The sequence below is a fragment of the Drosophila nasuta genome, chromosome 2R, assembly GCF_023558535.2.
Source record: "Drosophila nasuta strain 15112-1781.00 chromosome 2R, ASM2355853v1, whole genome shotgun sequence".
NCBI lineage: Eukaryota > Metazoa > Arthropoda > Insecta > Diptera > Drosophilidae > Drosophila > Drosophila nasuta.
Genome location: NC_083456.1, coordinates 8,769,442 through 8,790,294, shown reverse-complemented (window position 1 = coordinate 8,790,294; position 20,853 = coordinate 8,769,442). Strand labels below are relative to the sequence as shown.

The 20,853-nt window shown below is 33.2% G+C and overlaps 1 protein-coding gene and 1 long non-coding RNA gene across 3 annotated transcripts; one reads left to right on the top strand and one right to left on the bottom strand.

Annotated features, from left to right (window-relative positions):
* Nucleotides 1-124: 124 nt before the first annotated feature.
* Nucleotides 125-15,547, bottom strand: LOC132786000 (homeobox protein Nkx-2.1). The gene is made up of 7 exons (XM_060792361.1): nucleotides 15,159-15,547; nucleotides 12,042-12,506; nucleotides 8,886-9,097; nucleotides 7,057-7,208; nucleotides 3,021-3,116; nucleotides 1,089-1,175; nucleotides 125-940 (listed from the first exon to the last, which is right to left on the bottom strand). Exons 2-7 carry the CDS (start codon nucleotides 12,458-12,460, stop codon nucleotides 503-505), a joined length of 1,404 nt encoding a protein of 467 aa, XP_060648344.1. The 5' UTR covers nucleotides 12,461-12,506; nucleotides 15,159-15,547; the 3' UTR covers nucleotides 125-502.
* LOC132786001 (uncharacterized) lies at nucleotides 7,623-8,857 on the top strand. 2 transcript variants are annotated; one of them, XR_009632388.1, is made up of 3 exons: nucleotides 7,623-7,849; nucleotides 8,180-8,406; nucleotides 8,529-8,857. It is a non-coding gene; the product is annotated as an uncharacterized LOC132786001 (long non-coding RNA). The 2 variants fall into 2 exon arrangements; XR_009632387.1 differs by having other exon boundaries at nucleotides 7,623-8,406.
* Nucleotides 15,548-20,853: the final 5,306 nt, after the last annotated feature.

The following is a 20,853-nucleotide window of genomic DNA, read 5'->3' as shown; positions in this document are numbered from 1 at the left end:
TATCCTATCCATCCTCGTAAAGTTTTTAATAATTATTAAAACTTTAAGGATACCAAATCGAAGGAAAAACCCACCTCCCTTGGGGATAACTGAAAAATGTAGGAAACTTGTGAACACATTTAAGTTTTCAGTTTATTGTATAATACATTGATCTATAAATATATACACTTATTATATATACGTTTTGTTTTTCGGTTTTTGTTTTATTTTTATTTTTTTTTGAGGTTTTGTGAGACCTGCCTGTATATATATTTTTAAGAACTTATTTATTATTGCTATTATATAAAGCAATCATTTCATTTAATGAAATCGAAATCAAGTATCGCTGCATCTATTTTTAAAATTGTCTTACATAAGAAGTATGTTCTATATATCGGCTGATATACACACACATAACTGAATTGAGTACACTTCAACGTAACCGAAAAAATATGTTTGTATAAATGATATACTACATACTACATACATATATATATATATATATACTATATATATGATACATTTACCATGCTCGACCTTGCAATGGCAAATAGCCTCCACATTGTTGCTGATGACCATTCGAAATGAAATTGTTTTGGTTTCTATATGCCATAGCTAAACTATTGGACATAAGAGCATTATTGCAGGGTTGCTGTAACATCGATGCATTGGTACCTCCAACTGTCCCACCATAGCTGGCTATCAGCGACGACGATGTATCAGGTGAGTGTGAGTTAGGTGCATCTCCCGGAATGAGATTGAGGCCACCCGGCACATTGGCGCTAGTTGCCGTTGTTCCGTTGCCGCCGTTCGCATTTCCATTGCTGTTATTGCTGTTGTTGCCTGAATTATTCGAGCTGTTTGTGTGTGATTGGGGTTGTGCTGCACTGCTGGCTCCAGAGCACGGTTTGCCATCCTTCACCAAAACTGGGACCGCGACACGTCTCGGCGAACTTGCTGACTGCAAAAGGGAATTAAATAAACGCAAGACGCAAATTCAATAAAAGTCAAGTGGCTTAATTATTTATTTGATTTAATGCTAGTTGAACCGAAAACTCGTTCTCTCAAATGGGGTAGCAATAGTATAGTATAAAATTTATTTAATTTACCTGATTGTGCTGATTCTGCTCAGCCATAGCCTTTTCCTTTGCTTGCCGCTTGCATTTGTATCGATGGTTTTGAAACCAAATTTTCACCTGAAAATAAGAAATATTTAATAAGGTGGATTTTATTTTGAATACATAATTTTAATACTACTTCAAGTTAGTCCAATATCAATAATATATCAAATATAGCCTTCAGTTTATGTTTGTGGTATATTTTTAATATATTTATAGAGTATGGTTTTATTAAGAAAGGGGTAGCTGGTATCTGACAGTCGAGCACACGCGGGACAGTCGATTTCATACTTTTTTATTTTACAATTTAAATTAACCCAAACAATTTTTTGTTTTGTAATTTTTGTCTTAATTATTAATTTATTTTCTTTGTGTCTTGGATTGTAAATCAATAATTTAATCTAACCTCAAACATGTTATGTATTTTAATTCTTCTTCTTTTAATGTTAACTATTTTGCTATCAATAAAAAACTTTATATATGTAAAAATAAACTCTTCTTTCTTTTCTATATTATTTCTAGTTTATGTTAAATAATAATAAAAATAATAATTTAAGCCAAGCTCAAAGCAATTTCATTTTTCTTATTTCTTAATTGCTTAGATTTATTTGCAATCATTAAATAATTTTATTTTCAGGTGTATTATAATTAAAATAATAATATAATAAATATTCTATCTTCACATATACATATGTAGTTAAATAACTAGTTTTATTTGTAATATCTATCTCTTATAAAATTGCTCAAAAATACCTATACAGAGATGCCGTCATATCACAATGGAACTGTTCGGTAAAATGTAATGGAATTATCTTTTATAGAATCATTACACATTGTATATGGCTTTGCACGCTTTTATCACTAGCTGAGAATTGTTATCAATGATTGAGCACTGACAGGGAACTAATAGGCGTGTTAGTGAACCGCGAAATCGCACGACATGCTGTCCAATCAATACAAAATATAGACAACAATTGGGAGTGTATTTTATAAATACAATTAAATGTGGTATAGCGCAAAAAATAGAGAAGTTCTTTTCTGTGGTTTTCCGTTTTATTATGGGGCAGTGAGTCGAGCAAGCAGCCAATGTGATGTAGAGAATAACACTAAGTAGGTAGAAAGTACTTACAGAAAAGGGATGTGTATTCCGCTTGATAAGTTAGATTACTCTACTACCGACTACTACGAGAGAAACACTTATGTATGGAGCAAGGAACACAATGGCAGGACCCTTTTATAGATGAGCATGATCAAACAATGACCATATTTCAATTCAATACACATTCTTGGGGTGAGTTTAAATATATTATTTTTTCGCATTGTTCATTAATGCGTTTTTATCTTTCAAAAACAAGCCACTGTTCTCCACACTTACACACATCAGGCATCACACACACACACACACTCACTCTGGATGTGCATTATTCTAAGGTAATCACCACTCCCGTTTAGGCGGGTAGGCTTTTGTATAAAATGTTCAGATAATAAAACTCGTCGAGGGTGACAATACACAATTCAAATATTTTTATTGTTATAACACGTCACACCCCTGTAGCTGTTTGTCAGCACAGTAATTGCTTAACCTAATGACAATTATATTGTGTTTAAAGTGTAAGTTATTGTCATCCCCACGCCTTCCCCATCCTCTTTACCACTTACTAAAGCAAACATCACTCTCAAGATACCCAAATTCTTAAAGCACACACAATGCGTAAATTCTTGGGCTAGATACTTTATTGTCTATTCTAAATCGCAAACAGTAGAAGACATCTTTATTTGGTGCTATCCCGGAATTAGATAAATGCATTATCCTTCCATCTGTCTTTTTCAATTAATTCATTACAGCTGTATTTATTTATTTTATTGGAAATAATATTTACAAGGTACGTAATCGAAAGAGTTAAATGTGGTTTGTTTTCTTACTTGTGTGGGCGTCAAATGTATAAGGCTGGCTAAATGTTCACGTTCTGGGGCCGATAAATATCGTTGCTGCTTGAATCTTCTCTCAAGCTCGTATACCTTAAAGAAATAATAGTTGATAATATTACATATTTATTTATTGCTCTGTTCTTATATTATATTTATTTCGTTATGCTATAAAATGGTTTTTTCTATATTTCAGTTTGGTTTTTAGTTTTTTATTTAATTTTTAATTCTTTTTCAAAGTAAGAGACATTTTTATTGCTACATAGAGGGTAAACAACAAAATATAAGTAAGTAAATGTGGTTGATATTTAAAAAACATATTAAATTTACTTTTTTAATTTCAGCAGAAATATTGTGTTCATCATGCATAAAATTTTACCCACTCAAGCCTCGACTCATCGCCCTCAACAGGGATGATTTTTATGGAATCACGGAGCTTGTATTGTTTTCAAAAAGTCAAAGTAAGTACATATTGTGATATCCTGGCACAGTTTTTATAATGAACCCACAGCAACAACGATCGACAGAATACCGAGATTTTGATGAGTAACTTTTAATTGAAGCTTCAGCAGCATCCCAAAAACTTATTTACTTTTCATGTTGAGCAGTGTCGACAGCCAAAACGAGAAAGAAGTGTCTGGCTGTCAATGCACATTTTTGAATCGTAGAAGGAAGGTGAAAGGTGTCGAAAATAAATATTATCGAAGTATTGTCTGTTCTGAAAACCTGTTTACCGAATTTGGAGCTCAGATGATTGACGCAGGCAGATAATGCCAAGATATAAATATGTACATTCTTTTTCTATTCGAATGTGAAGTAGAATGAATAATATTTTTATTTTAAATCGCAGTTCTAAATGTGTAGACAGTTGCCTAGCATTTCACGAACAAATCCAAGTAATTAAATTGAATAAATTATAGCGTTCAACCGTAGATCAAACAATACTTTGTTTGACACCTAATTAATGTACATATTTTTATGATCCCACTGTACTGTCAAGTTCGAGTGGTGTTTAAGCTTTACATCAATGTTGGCTCAATACATGTGATTACGTTAAAGCATTCTGCCTCTACCCTTTGGCTAGCATTGTGGTTCGGAATTTAAATATATGTTGTGTGAAATCAGATAACTTCGCCCCTCAGTCTCTGCTGGCAGTCAGGCATGAAAAAATGATAATAAGCTGCAATAAGCAGCTCGAATTCTTGTGATAAATACATAAACGGCACTTGTGTGCCCTTTCGAATTGTAAGCATCGTTTTAACTGTCAGATAAATTTGAATAGACCGCAAATATAATCAGAGATTAATTTGGTATTGCACATTTATCATAATAATTGTTTATTTAGTGTTGCAGTTAAGTGAAAGGTTATTTGCAATATGATACAGTCTCTCCATAATGTTAACATTCCAATGTAATCTTACATAGATGTTTTGTTAACAGTGCAAACAACAATAGCAACTGTTAAGCCTCTACAGACTATAGAAATTGTTCAAGAAACAATTCTCCGAAAGATTTGAACTGTTAGATAAATTTTAATATACTAAGGAATCGTAGTTAACCTTAAATATATTTAGAGATTAATTTGCTTTAACACATTTATCATAATTATTGTGTATTTCGTGATACAATTGAGATTATTTGCAATATGATACACGAACAGCCTATAACACAAAATTAACATGCCAACGGCAATGTAATCTTAAAATTCTAACGGCAAACAGAATCTGAAGATTTACATAACTGTTGTGCCAAAAGTGCAAACAACAGTTGCAACTGTTAAACTTCTGTAGCATATAGAAATTGCTGAAGAAACAATTCCCCAAAAAAATGATGAGGTCAAAAATGTCCACTTCAAAACGTTACTCAAATCGTCACAGAATCGTGAAACTCCCCGCTCAGGGTGATAAAGTTATTTGTGTACATACAGAAATACATACTGCAATACATAAAGATATGAACGAAATTTCAGCAAAATTCAATTCAAATATTTAAACCGCTATAATGAAAAACGAATTTGATATTTACAATACACTTAAAGGCCCAAGACTTTAACAAATAAAAATACCTTTTTTGAGAGTATATTTACATTGTACAAATGTGTGTTTGCGTATGCCGTTCGACAAACACTACCGTTGGATATACATACGTATGTATGTAAGTATGTTTGTAGTATACACGCACACGTACATGTCCTCACATCTTTATGTACAAGCCAGTTTGTGCGTATGTATGTATGTATGTACGTATTTATTTGCACATGCATATGTATTTATGTACATTAAGGCGATGGTTAAAACAAAGTATCTTATGGACAGGATTGCCAACTGTTTCATGAAGGGGCGCAAGAGCAGAACGAGACTGTCCGAAATGCAGATACACTGCGATTAGGCGTAAATTACGGTAAAATATTATTCGCAGTCACAATATTTTTACAAGAATTGAAAGAAATATCTAAATGCTTTTTTTTTGTATCCTTTCTTATCGTATTAATATCAATTGACAATATACAAAACGTCATTGTTCTATGCCTAACTTGATAATTCTTCTTCTAAAATGAAGACTGAAGCAGAGCAAAACACTTTCAAGCAGCTATTGCCCGTCGTCCAATATCCTCTGATTATTTATGTGTTTTTTCTAAGAGAAATAATTTTTGACTAAAAAAGAAGCAACCAAAGAAAGGAACATCTTTACCAAAGATGGATTAATATAATACTAATAATTATATTGGATTTATTTTGATCGATTCGATGGCATTAAAACAATGTACAAATTTGATTTTTGCGGCGGCATTTCTAACAGAAAATGTTGCATGCAAGATTTTATATTTAACTAGCTTTAATGTTCTTGCATATTATAACTCACTCTTAAAATATATAAATCATTTATTTTTAATCTAATGTGATACTTTATTATGAAATTGTATTCAATCAGCTTACACTCTTATTTGCCCATTTCGATTATATTTAGACAGTTGAAATAGGCGTATACGTAATTGTTGAATTACATTTTGTAAGAAAATCAGTTCCTATACAATTTACATTGATCAGTTGAAATGATAATGACAGTGTCATCACATATTTGAAATCATTTAATAGGTAGGCTTCTTCAGTGTGATTTTAACCCAAAAACTTTGATCCAAGCTTCAGCGATACAAAGAAAACTGCGTATCATAGTTTCTGGGGAAAGGTCTAATACAATGTCACCTATGTAAGAAGTTTTAAGGCAAACAATATTGACTTAAAGGTACCCTGGAAAGCCACTTAAACAGACATATAAAGGGATGTACTATGTTCGTATGCCCTCTATGCAAATAACATTCAAGTGGCCGTCGGTTGGCGCAAGTCTTGGACTTGAAAAATCCGGAGGCATTAAATCGCACAATCCCGGGGGTCCAATTCTTTATAACATCCGAGAATATGCACGACCAGGAAATGACTTGTGCAGCACTTAATTGAATTACCGCCAGACCAGTCGCCAGTTTTTGAATAAGAATAGTTCGATGAAGTTCCCCCCCGCCCTTCCACCGCAAACTCAGCAGCAAACACAATCACATTCAGTGGATGAATTTGATTTTTCAACAATCATTTGCGGTTCTGAACCCCAAATGCGACAATTTGAACGGTTGACGAAACCGTCAAGATGAAAATGCCCACCATATTTTACGAGTAAACGAATATCGCAAACTGCCAAACTCGATTTGTATTGTTTATTTATACCCTGTTACAGTTAACAATTTTGGAGATGTTTCATTTTTTTGATTTTTTTTAGCTCTGATATTTGTATTGTGTTTTATTTGAAATCATTTGCGTACTGAATGAGCTTTCTTGCATATCCACAATAAATTCATAATAATGTTCATTAAATTTAAAGGCATTGCGAACTTGGTTCTTTCATAAGATTCAAGATGTAGCATATGTGTGAGTACATAAATCTTGAATCTTATGAAAAAACCAAGTTCGCAATTACTTTTTATTAATATGCAAAAAAAGTAATTCAATAAAAAAGCACTTGATGGAGGATATGCTCTACTAACCTGAGCTTGTGTGAAGAGAACTCTTCGCTTTCGTCTTTGCGCCAACGGGAATTGTAGAGGTTTCGCATCACTTACACTGCATGCAGCCAAGCCACTCATGTTGCCCATGTGACCCATCGAACCACTCGCTGAGGTACTCATAAGACGAGATACTGAAAGCAAAAGTTTGGCAAGTTACATGTCTGTGAATATTCACGAATTTCAAAAAAACCAAATGTATAATTTAATTAATTCAGTTGACTTCAATTCAAAAAGTAAGTAGAAAGGTCACATATTATCAAAATAATAAAAAAAAATCTGAAAGTTAATAATTATAATAAACAACTAAATTCAGAAAATTCATATTCAAAGAAATAAAGAATTTATGTTAACTTCGCAAAAATATTCAAATTTTGTGAAAATAATTATAATAAAATTGCTTTTAAGTTTTTCAAATACAATGACAATTTAATTTCAATAAATTTAAATTTGAAAATTTATGATAATAATAAAAAAAAATTCAATTCAATTCAAAAACAATTTTAAATTGCAAATATAGTGAAAGCTTGAATCAGTTCCGATAATTTTTGAATATATTTAATGTTGATATGTAAATTTCTACATTATAATTTATCTGTTTTTTATTGTCTCACACTTTACAGGGTATCTGTAAGTTGATTTGCATTTATCAATTAAAATGCACAATAGCAGTAGATGGCACTTGTGCATAGGGGAGCATATGAATATGAATGATATTTACGCACTTTACATGGCATCTTCTAGTTCGTAACTCTCGCGAAGATCATAAATAAGAGTATGTTAATGTGTGTATATTTAGGAAATTGTTGTCGACACTCACACACACACACTCACACACAGATGGACATATGCATGCATGCATACAGTCGTAACTTCATCGACGAGACACACAAACAGAAAACTACAGTTCATGCTAAGTACTTGAAACTGTTTGCTTTACTTTTAAGTAAAGATATTCATAAATGACAATTATTGCTGAGTCACGCAATCAATGTACACTCTTTTTTTTCATAGCCTGTTTAATGCTGTATTTTTCTTAAAAATAAAAAAGGTATGCGTGAGAATAATTGATTTCACATTATTTTGTTGTCATTGTTTATTTTAGAAATGAAAAGATGATTATTAATTTTTACATTTTGTACATTTATGACGTTTCTGTACCATATATGTCCACGCCATACAGATTTCTACGTAGTACCCTGTAATAACATCGCATGGCTAACGTGAATATGAACTTATTCAAAATCAATATATCGGGAAAGGATTAAGGATGCGGTACTGAAATACTCCTCACTATGAAATAAGTTAAACTCTTATTGAAAATCGATCAAGGTGAGATATAGATGACTTGCGATAATTTAAAATAGTTAAATCTTATTAAATTACTATTTAATTGTTTTGATATTTGATAAACTTCAAAGAGCTTAACTTTAATCGAAATAAAATTATTTCAGATATAAATACAGGATAACTGCAAGTCGTTCAGACCCCTCTGCTGCATTCGGACTCGTTTTGTATGTCATCGTGAATACAGAAGGCAGACAAACATCTATTCGTAATATCAAACGTGAAAATCAACAGCCGAGGAAGACAGTAGCTCGACATTGCAGCATGTGTATCTTTAAATCCAAATGGGATTGGGGAGTGAGATACAAGATTCTAATCAAGCATATTTGTTTGTTTTTTATAAACTTGTTATTTAATAGATTTCGTAGACTCTAAGAAGTTGTCGTCCAAGTTATGGCATTTAATAAGAAATATACTATGTGTTGTCTGACTTTAATTATTTTGCAGTTTTTTTTGTTACTTACTTGCAAATCTGGGATCATTTGCTGTGGATCCATACCAAGATGCTGAACCTCTCATGTCTGTGTAGTGACCCGCAAGTGATAAGTTATCGGTTGGACCACAATAGCTTTGCACTCCCGGACTGTGATATAACGAGCCCATAGCGTAGGGATTCGCCATTGTTGAAGTACTTATTGTTCCGGGTGAATTAATACTACTGCCACTAGAATTTGATCTGAAAATATTTAGAGTAACAAAAAGTTTTGTCTAGTTTCAATTTAAATTATTCAAATTAATATTTTCTAAATACACATACGAATCATGAATACAAAGAGGTCAAAGCTATTCTCATTTTTATCGCCTCGACTTCTCAATCATCTAAAGAGTCTCAAAAGTCAAACACGCATTTGACTTCTCTTGCAGTAAATCAAACATAACACGTTGAGTAAGTGAAAAGTAATTGAGTCGAAGGATTATCTTAGGCCGGTCAGAGATTAGCTCAAAGAGAATAATTTGTTTGGGGTGGTCAACTTTGAATAGCAAAAACCCAAGTGCATTCACAAAACCAAGTCGCGCATTCATTGCGACGGCTATGAATGAACCCAAAGTAGTTACAAAGTCGCTATGACCTCAAAGAGATTGTATTGGCCTTTATGCTCTCTATGTAACTACCATTCATAGGAGGGTGGTGGTTTCTTTTTGAAAGAATTAGAATTCAATGTATAGAACTATTAAAAAACCCACTAAAAACCGCGACACTTTTTAAAACAAAATTTTTTGTTTTTGTTTATTTCTGAAAAGAAGTTTCATCTATGTGTGTTCAACCAAAAATGAATTTTAGGATATATAAAATTGTTTTATACATTCATTATTCAGTCATTCTTCAAAATTTAATAACACTGATTGCAAGCCACTAAAAATTGTATGTTACTTATTGTATATTACGAGAAAGTTATAAGTTTTTTGATTTAAAACACTTTTTATCCTAAGAAAGTATATAATTACTTTTTTTTAAATGCAATTTCCTTCATTAACTATTCTAATATATATCCATAATTCGCATATAATTCAGAAAACAGAAAAAAAAAATAACAGAAAAAGGTTAGCAGATTTTGATTTTCCGACTAGCAAGAAAAATTCCAAATCCAGAAATGAATTTTCTAAAACTGCAATACTTTATAGCTTTTATAAAGAGAGCCTAAAGTCATCTCATCTGGGACGCATTGCATTCGCTAATGGTCGACTGAGACAATTGACGTCGGACCCTGTTCTATTTTAAGCGAGCACTGATTTCTGACGAAAGTATGAAGCGGACATTTATTTGAAATACAAGTGTTGAAGCAGCCACGCCCAAAGATGAAGGAAGAGTTCTTGCCACAAACTCTGTTCGTCAAGTGGCAAGTGGGTGGCTGCAACGAACGAACGAAGAAGGAGCCGTCATGTCGGCACGTTGATGGACAGCAGAGACAGGAAAACACAAATGAGTGGGAGGGCAACTGAAGAGGAACATCTACATACATTTTCCTGGAATAGAGAGAGAGAGTAATGGTGCATCAAAGGAACCAGCTACTGGAAGCTGTATTTGGAAACATTTTTAACATATTATTCCAATAGCTATATACTTGTGTATATATTGATATATTAATAGCAGAGCTTAGTAGACTAACGAGTCTCTGAGCTAAAAAAGCCAGCCATGCGAATTTGCAGAGGCATCATCAGAGCAGATTTCTAGGAAAATCTGTCCAATAAGCAGAGCAGAATATGGAAGGAGTTGGCGGACCTATGGCCCACAAAGAGGGGGCTTGGTAGATCTAACAGGTCACAGCATACAATTCGCTCATTATAATTATAATGAGTATACTTAACGCTCTAGAGCTTTTCAGGGACAAACAATATTGCAACAGAATGCAAATTCTAAAGAAATAAAACGCCATTGAAAGCAAGAATTTAATTTGCGAGGTTTCTAACAAAGCCAGTTTTATGTTAAGCTCGAAGCCTACCGCAAACGAGGTAAAACTCGAAACTTTGTTGTTTTATATGCCTGTTAACAGATAAAGTTTTCCGTACAAAATAAAAAGCAAACTCAAACTAACTATAAATACACGATTTTGCTAAAAGGTTAGCCCAAGTTTGTAAGCTCTCCTAACTTTAGTAAAGGGAAAATTTAAATTCTTTTATTTAAATATCGGTATGATATTTTTTTTCTGATATTTTTAGACGTTTAATAATTTTTTTTGGATAAGAGTTTTTGTTAAATCTCCGGCCAAAATAACATAATATTAAGGGAAAGTTCTTCTAATAAACTTGGAGTAAATTTTTTATAAATTTTAAAATTACTACAACATGTTAGCAATCTAGAAAATATGTTGCGAATTCTCAGCATTGTGTTTAAAAAAATTCAAACATGAAGCCTTCTCAAGTACTTAATGCACTCAAATTATAATTCACCTCAAGCTCTGATGTGTGAGAGTTCTAAATCGTGAGCCTCTACTGTACTTGAAAATTATTCACGAAACCATTTTGTATATCGCGATGCAAAGCGTCGGAGCGCTAACGGTATCAAAAAGCAGGCAACAAGCGACGGGGTGGAAATTCGACCCTTTTCAATGTAAATTTATGTAAAACCACGAAACCTCTGGTTAAAACATACATTTTATTATCAAATTGTATAATCGAGCTTAAGCAATTTCGCCCCTATTTCTTGCTTCAACTTAGAGCTTACAAAATCTGTCGTTTATTGCTTGAGAAGTTAATTTGAAAAGTAATGAGACGATAAAAGTCTAACGATTGGCGTTTGTTTACCGATGCGGATTAAAAATGGAATTCTTAGCCCTAATTACTAAATAGAAATTCTAGTGCTTAAAACTTTACTGATTATTTATAATAATTAATTTAAATTTTAAAGTAACCATCGAAAAAGATCCTATTGTTCCATTTTAGTTATTGCTGTTTTCCGTTATAATCCACGATTGTTTTCTTTAACTTTATTAAAATCGACGATGGTATTTTTAATATCATTAATAATTAAATCAGATGAAGAGTTATTTGTGTATATAAAACATATCAACCCTTTATTAGTTACTACGTTTTTTTTTTTGTAAGTTGCATCTCTATGAGGAATATATCAACCTTAAGTTGTGTTGCTGCGAACTCAATTGCAAAAATTAATTAGAACTTACCGAAACGGCGACGGAGGGTTACCGTTAATTTCCAGCTTGCGATAAGATTCCTCGATTGGACTTAGGATATCGGTGACGCTAAACGGAGTCGAATGGCTATTGTTGAAAAGAGTGCTCTGGTGCTGGCTGTGCAGATTCTGGAGATGCTGAATGCTGGATAGACTGTGATGATGATGTGCAACCGCTGCAGCGGCTGCGGCAGAAACCGTGTGTTGTGCCGATGCCTCGTTTGGATTATGTTTGACAAGAGGTTCCAACTGGTGCTGCTGGGAGGCTGTCGATGGTATAAGAATATCCTTTTGAGATAAACTCATAACCAAATCTTCTTCATTACCCAAATTGTTGGCCTCGTCGTCAGGTAGCGCCCGAAAGCATCGTCGTTCGTTAAATGTTGGATCTATTATGTTTGACGCTGACATACGAAGAAATTTTCACCGTTCACGTTCACTATCAATTTGAACCAATCTATAAATACAAACGCATCAAATATTTGTTAGCCACTTGACACAGAAATGTACAAATTTTATTGTTTCTTTTGGGTTAACGAACACAGCTATGCAAAGTAAACAAGTTTCTTAAAAGTTGTTTAATATTGCGCTTTAAAAAAATTATTGAACTACCGACAAAGTCAAGCAAACAATTCGAAGTGAATAGTAATTTGAATTTAATACTAACTATATTTGCATATTCCGTAAATTCATATTGTATATCTTAATTATAGCACATTTATTGCATGCTCCATATTTGCTTTCAATTTTAATCGTATTCTGTTCTAAATTCTGTTCTTCTGTCGAATTTTAATAGTTTATATTAAATAACCAATGAAAGTAAATAAATCTGTTTAAATTTGTAAGAATAAAAGAACCTATCCACTTAAAAAGATTTCAAGGTGATAGTCGATCAATATTATCTTTGTTTCATGCCTCGATCGATCTGGAGAAATTTTATTGTTGTTGTTCGGGACTAGGTAAATATTTGCACACACCAAGGGGATTTTAATTGCTTTTCGCCTGCGATTGTATCGTTTTGTAAAGTTACCATCAGGGTTGTTGAAAATTGTAGGCATTTTCCAAGTAAGGGATACTATTTAGATAACAATGTGATATAGCAGCACATCGGGGGTAAAATAATAGAAGCCTAACAGAGGTGGTCCTACAATGATAGGGGTGTTTGTCCAAAAAAGAATTCAGAATGGAGGATGATTCGCTATCAGTGAATTGTCATGACTGCTATCATCAACTGATCGCATTTATGTCAAACGATGCAAAGTCGTAACCATAAGAAGGAAAGCCAAAAGATCGCGAAGCTCACCCTTCGTTGTTAGCCAATAGAAGAGACCGCAATCACTTTGCGCAGAAACCTGCTAGGCAGGATTCCAATGCTATGGCGCACTTATGCAAACAACGTCGAGGAAGAATTGGAGAGCGTTCAACCGAAACAGCTATGGTGGAAGTGCTGCTGAAGTGGCCATGTCTAGCCAAGCGATGGGCGAGACATCTAGCCAAGCATTAATATGAATATTCAAGCTAAGCTCGGTGCACAGAATGCATAAATTATTGAAAAGAAATTCTGCTTTGAGCAATTATAATTTTAGAAACTACGAGTACTGCTTGTCAATTAATGGAAATTAAAACTGCCGTCGGAGTTCCTAATAATACGCGTGATGTACACAGAAAGATTAACTTCTAAATTCATGATTGTCAAAAGTGTTAACCAAGAATAAAATAATGTTGCTTATCGAACATCAAAGCTCTATTATATTATATATTTTTGTATTTTAATGTTATAAACAGGTAATAATCTCTCTTGTTAAGTTTTAACCAGCAATAAAAGTAATTAATGTATAAATGAATATTAAGAAATTAAAAAAGGGATGACTTGGAATTAAAATAATTTAACATCGCGAATGTAAAAATTTAAAATTATTTTAAAATACAAATTTTTGAATGAGAGGAATATTTTCTGAATATTTTAGCATAGTTTTTTATAATCGAATATGCTTTATGTTAAGAAAAGTATTCTTTAATACCTAAGCAGACAGCTGTAAACTTCACAGATTATGACAAAAATATATAATTAAAGATATAAAATCAATTCAAGAAAATGCTATGTCGTTAATTGAAATCTGCCGTCGGAGCTAGCATAATGTATTGAAGGGTACATCAAGTATAAGCAATACATTGCAACTCTTGTCAAGTTGCCTAATCTGCAGACAATGCAACAAAGGTGATACATGAAATGTAACCTGCCGTAGCATTAAAGAATAGATGAATGAGGTAACTAACGCCTTTATGCTACATTGCAAAAGATACAGGCTCCTAGCAGCGCCGCCTCCTCTCTCGTCGAGGAGCAGGAGCTGATGCCTGGCATCTTGATTTCAGTTGTGCGACGCCAGAATCCCAACGGCAGCCACTTGACGGCATTACGGATGACGGATAACGGGTGACGAGTGACGAGTGATGGGTAGTTGCGGTTCACCCCAACACACATACTCTCGCATGGTGTGTGGTGAGAAGCAACCCTCTGGAACTCGATATCCACACGAACTCGCATTCGCACTCGCACTCACGCCCCAGATAGAGCACGTCTCAGAGCAGCAACTGGTAAGATGTCTAATCACAGATTTTTAGCATAGAGACGCCGACGCCAACAAACAATAAAGCCCGCATATTCCAGCCTGGATACACTCGAGTTACAGGAAGTTGTGGCAATGCTTTCAAATGGATATTTTAAGTGTTCGGCACACTTTCAAAATCCGGCATCACAATGCCACAATCAAGCATAAATAGTTTAACAATTTATTGGCCAATCAAAGAGTTTATGAGTTGTCAAAAAAACTTACAAACTTGTGTAAAATATTTCAATTTATCACTGACCAATTAAAATTTATCGCAAATAATAATAATGCCAACAGTTTTTTTTCTTCTTTTTCAGTACAAGTCTAATTTTCAATTTCAGGTTTTCTTCAAAGAATAAATCAAAATCCAATATGCAGCATACACACTCTTTGCATATACAGAAAATTGTAATTTGTCATTAAAAATGCAATTGTTTCAAAATAATATCCAATTTTCGCTTTGTTACAGTTTTCATTTTTTGTCGGTTGTTGAATCTTACTTGAATCATATTGTATTTGTAGTAGCACTTTTAAATATTGACCATTTCGTCGCGCGAAGTGGCAATAATGTAATGTAATTTTGGATTCGGGACTTGGATTTGGGGTTTTCACTGGTAATATTGCAGTAATTTTCAATGAATTGTGATCGAATAATCGGCCAGTAATTTAAACAGCAACATTGGTTTAGGTCTTAGCGATTTGTAGAAGCCATTAACTTATTTGGATAAAGCACTTAGAATATGTAACACCAATTTTTTGTTTCTGCCGCACAATATATGTATGTAAATTTAAAGACATATAAGCCCACGTCAGTGAATTTATTATGAATATCCACTCGACACGATTCCGTCAAATGAAATAAGAGGTCTGAACAGTACTGACGAGTACTCCTCAGATGGCTTCTGGATAGCCCTCGAATAAGTTTTTCCTATTAACGATAACTCTGTACTGTTGGTACTGGCTACACACTTCGTTGCACAAAACAAACATCAAAATATTGCCTATTCATTTTTACACGCAGCCAACCAATGAGAGCGCCGGCATCATAACGATGGGCTGGCATACAATACACAGCTAACTTACTTTAGCACTACAGCGACTGCCATGGCAGCCTATATTTCAATATGTCCGACTCGTTCACACTGCCGCATGCATGTGGACAAACGCGTTCGTTAGACAGAGAACGATGTAGCTTGAGCATACACATTGTGGCTGCGTCGCTCGTTGCGCATGCAATGGGCCAATGGGAAGCGATTGTGCGTTTTCATCCCCCATGCGAGAGTTGAGGTCGCATATTTGGAATTAGTTTAGGAATGTTAAATGCATTCTTAAATTGTTAAATTTCCCCTCACTGTCACGCCGAACAATAGAAATGCTTGCTAAGCCTGTATTTTCACACAACGCAACAATGCGTCCGCGTACTCCTCATGAGTGCCAACTTGAAATCGTTAAGAAGTTTCTGTCGGCCTCTCTGGTGGACAGTATTTATAACATTTCATTGAAAATCGAAAAACAGAGGCGTATCCTGGCTGGATGGAGCAAATAAATACACATACACACACACATACACAAATTTACATCATCAGCATCATATGCTCCGCCCGACAATCCATCAATGCACCAATGCGTCAAATAATTTAAATATAGTACAATTGAAAGTCAACTGCAAGCATTTTAGTTAATTGAAAACAGCGACTCGCCTTTAAGACCGAACGCTGTTTTGATTCACATTTATGACATGACTACCATTCGCATAAGAACCCATTGCACACCCAATCGTAAGCATAAATTTGTTGTTTATGTTTGAACTGACATAAAGAGTCATCCGCCGTATAGTAAACAGACAAACAATGGCATCAGTCTGCTTTATACCCTATCCCAATTATGTATTCATAAGTGTACAAATGTCATCTGCGAGCTGCGAGCTGCAAACTGTGAACTTGGATTTGGATTTGGGTTTCGGGTACCTCTAAGCAAACTTTCGTTTGGTCGTTTTACTGCACAATACCCTTTTGATTTCCTCATTATTACAGCTTATTTATTCTATTATTGTATGGTTCAAATCTAAGCACTATCCCAAAAGAAGACATGCTTTGTTTGTCGATGAATTTTTTTAGAACTTCTTTAAACACCAAACAAAATTTGTACAGCATTTTAAATTTTTTTATACACTCCCCGATTAGTCGCACTTTTCATCTAAATTAAGAATTAATGCGGCATGTCGGGGGATGAAAATCGAAAAAAGGAAGCAACCATTGTTGTGACAGTTGTCTGTCTAGTTGAAAAAATCAGTTTATTTTGATTAGCTCTAACGCCAAATCAAATCACACAAATTACCTAAATACCGGGAACAATTTGGTGAATGGCTCTGAATATTATCTTACATTAGAAATTGAGCTATCGTATTGAGTTTCGCGTCGGAATCAGCACAGTCGAGTTGATTTAATAATGTTCGCCTTTGTGTTATTTCGTCCGTCGATCTGTCTGTGGATGTGCGTGAATCTCAGAAAGTGCCACGGATTCGTTCGAATATACAAAGAAATGTAAGTTTTGGTAGACATATATTTATTTTTATTACTTCGAATCGGTATCCTGCAACTAAATATTCTTGACAATATTTTTGTGAATTATAATAGTTCAAACAAGTAAGAAAGCTACGACGAATGTGGTCGACTGTGAGATATCCGCTATCTATTTTGAATGAAATCAAAACAGAGCGACATTATTTTTAAAATATAACAAAACAATATACCGTAAAATACTAAAAAAAAAAAATATAAAGTGATACATTTGGTATAATGATATAGTACTACAATCAAAATACCAGATTGTCAGTCAAAGCAACTAAGACCCCTAGTGAGTAGGCGTTTTCGCTCAAATAAATATATTTCTTTAATTAATTTTTTTTTTCATTTTTGTATTCAAAATATACCAGATTGTCTTTAATTAATTTTTTTTTTTTTAATTCTTATCTGAATCACAAAAACTACAGGTTTCATTGTATATACCAAAATTCGCGACTCTAGCCTTTAAACTACGGTTGTTATTGGTGATTTGTCAATTTGGGAGGAGGCGAAAGTGGGAGTGGTAAAATGTGAAGCAAACTTGATTTGCCTGCAAACATAACGAATGCTGTGGAAAAAAAATTATATTACTATATCTTATAGTCTCTGAGATCTAGGTGTTCATACAGATGGGCGGACAGACAGATAGACAGACGTGTCTAGATTGTCTCGGCTGTTGACGCTGATCAAGAAGATATATAGGGTCGGAGATGCCTGCTTCTGCCATTTCCTGCCGGGATAAAGTTATAATACCTATAAGTTATATGCTATGAGTAACGGGTATAGAAATAGTGTAATAAGAATAATTTAAGTAAATAAATTTGTTTATCAAGTTATGTTTATCTGTACACTAAAAAAAAACAGTTTTTAAAATCAGGAACATTCGTCTTAAAAAACAAAGAACAATTCGTCTTGAATCATTTTAAGAACCAGTTATTAAAACTAAAAATATTAGTCTGAAAAATGCATAATTCTCCAAAATCGATTTTGGCTAGAAATTCACGAAAATTGCTACACATTCAGTTTTTTAGTTCAGAGCTTTATTAGTCGAACTGGCAAAAATCATTCTTTATTGCAGTCTAAGAGGAGGGCATGCATTCAAATGCTGCGCGATTCGATAATAAGTATTTCGTATGTATAGCAGAATAACCGGAGGCACTAATCAAATAAAAAAATCGTTGTATTATAAAACCAAAAAAAAAATATTTATTTTTATCTTATAATAAGATTTGTGATCTTAACAATATAAGTTGGTTTCTTTTATTATTGTAATAAGACATTGATCATATATATCAAATATTCTTGAAATCAAGACCAAAATCTTGATTTTAGAAGTCTAAGCGAAAACGTAATATTCAAAGTGAATAAATTCATATTATATAGTTGCAATCTAACTAATAGATAAATCAATAGAAAATTTCGATAATAAGGGTAGATTATCTACGCAAAGTTATTGCATGGAAATGATCCCAGCACTCTCTGGCAAATCAATAAATAGATCGTTCAGAGTTTTCATTATGCGTATTAGGGAGACTTTTATTGCCGATCAACTTTAATTTAAACTGTAGATTTTAATGAACTTGCAGCTTTTGGGAATTGCTTTTAATCAACCGGAAAATTCAAGAAAATTAAAGGCTGACTTCAATGACAAAAATCACCAAGCCAATGCATTTTCAAGAGAATCTAAGGGTGTACAACTTTATAGAAATTCATATTCTCATGGTACAGATTGTTGAGTAAGAAAATACATTGTTTCCCCTAGCATCTTAAAGGTAACATTTCCATGGCCTTTCTTCTGCATTATCAATATTATTACACTAATAACCACATTACTATTTTAATTCGGGAATAACATTATTCGATTGTGCAAAAATTTGTGAATAAATGGTACAATAAATGAGAACGTTCCCATGCAGTCGGATGGATGAATTGAAGTTCATGCTCTCAGCACGACATAAGTTTTCAGTTGAATGATTACGTTAGCAACGATCTTCAGACAAATTAAAATATGTAGAAAGAGCAATCGAGAGCACAAATCAACCCCAAAAATTGAAGAATAAAACGCTTGAGCAGCTTTAGATATAATGGCAATAAAAGTATTTAATAAAATACTTATAGATATACGAGCATATGAGCACTTCATATAAAACTACGCAGGAGCTCACTTCACTCTCGACTAGCGACCAGCAGATATCCTCTACTCAGGCTTTGATTTCACAGGCTGCAATCTACGAGAGAAACGTAGGGGCAGCATTACTTCTCCTGCCCCGAGGTAACCGAAATCGTAATCATAATGCAGCGCTTAGCTGTTCCCTCAAGTTTGCTCAATTTGTTGAACTTCGTCGTTCCATTCAGTAACTTTATACAAGGGAATGTAACTATTCAAGTAAATATGTGAAGATCACTTAACTTGAACTTTCCCTCACCCTGCTTTTATCGGAATATATTTTTAGAATACAGTTAAATATATGAATTCTATAAGAATTATAATTGTTAATGTTTATTAAATAAAACAGAAAATTTCAATAAACAAAAATTAGGTACAATTTTTGAAGTATTTTTAAATAGTCTAAAATATATCCGACTACCATATTTATCAAGGACAGACATGACTGATCATCATCATCTGATCAATAATATTCAGACATATGTATGTATATAGGGGACTACATATCATATTACTGTTATTGTAAATTTTAAATAATAAAATTGTTTTGGTTGATAAGAAAGTTGAAGTGCCAAAGGTGCATAAGTGAGTACAAGCGAGTTTTTTATTACACTTTTTTTTCTGCTATTCTAACTGTTAATTTTATGTTGTTTTATAGTATATTAAATGTAGAATAAGTGTACAAATTATTGCGTTTGCTTTACTACTTTTTGATTTATTCGCATACAAATGCGCTATATGCAAACATGTACTCACTTTTGCTCCCCACTGTATAAGGACACAATATACAAGCACGAGTTGTTAAATATGAAATAAAGATCGTATTTCAAAATAAATGTGTCAATAGCTGGGTACGGATTTTCTTAACTGAAGAACGAAAATTTAGTAAAACTATCTTTAAGGGTAACTCTATTTAACCAACCCTTTTGTTTATAATACTTGATTTTATCAAAAGTCCAAGTACTATGATTTTAAATAATATTTAGTATAAAATTCAAAATTAGATAAGAATCAAATCTTGTTTCCGATCATTTTTTTTAATAAATAAAGCTCAAGTAATGCAACATTAAATTTAATATCATAATATGTATTAGTTTTACAACTTTGAATTTTTCACAGAAAATGAGGAAATATGTCAATTATTTAAGTAATTAAAAATCAAAGGAATACTTTATAATTTATACAATAATAAACAAAAATTAATTTTGAATGTTTGTAGTTCAAATTAAAATGCTTTTAATTGTTATCATATTCCTTGACAAATACCACAATGCTTTCTGCGGATATTCAATAAATTTCACATATTTAAGAATTATGAGATGTAGATGAACTCTGTTCTAACCTCCCCTTCATGGTCAATTTGATATTTTGCATGAAGAATTGATGGTGGTGGAAGTCACCCATGTGGTCAATGTTTTGGTTTGATTGCCGGAAAATTGCGTTTATCACCCATAGATTTAATTA

Coding starts and splice junctions, on each gene's coding strand:
- LOC132786000 (XM_060792361.1), bottom strand. CDS start 12,460: ATGTCAGCGTCAAACATAATAGATCCAACATTTAACGAACGACGATGC. Junction 7,209..8,885: donor AAATGATCCCAGATTTGCAA/GTAAGTAACAAA, acceptor TTTTGCTTTCAG/TATCTCGTCTTATGAGTACC. Junction 941..1,088: donor AGCAGAATCAGCACAATCAG/GTAAATTAAATA, acceptor TCCCTTTTGCAG/TCAGCAAGTTCGCCGAGACG.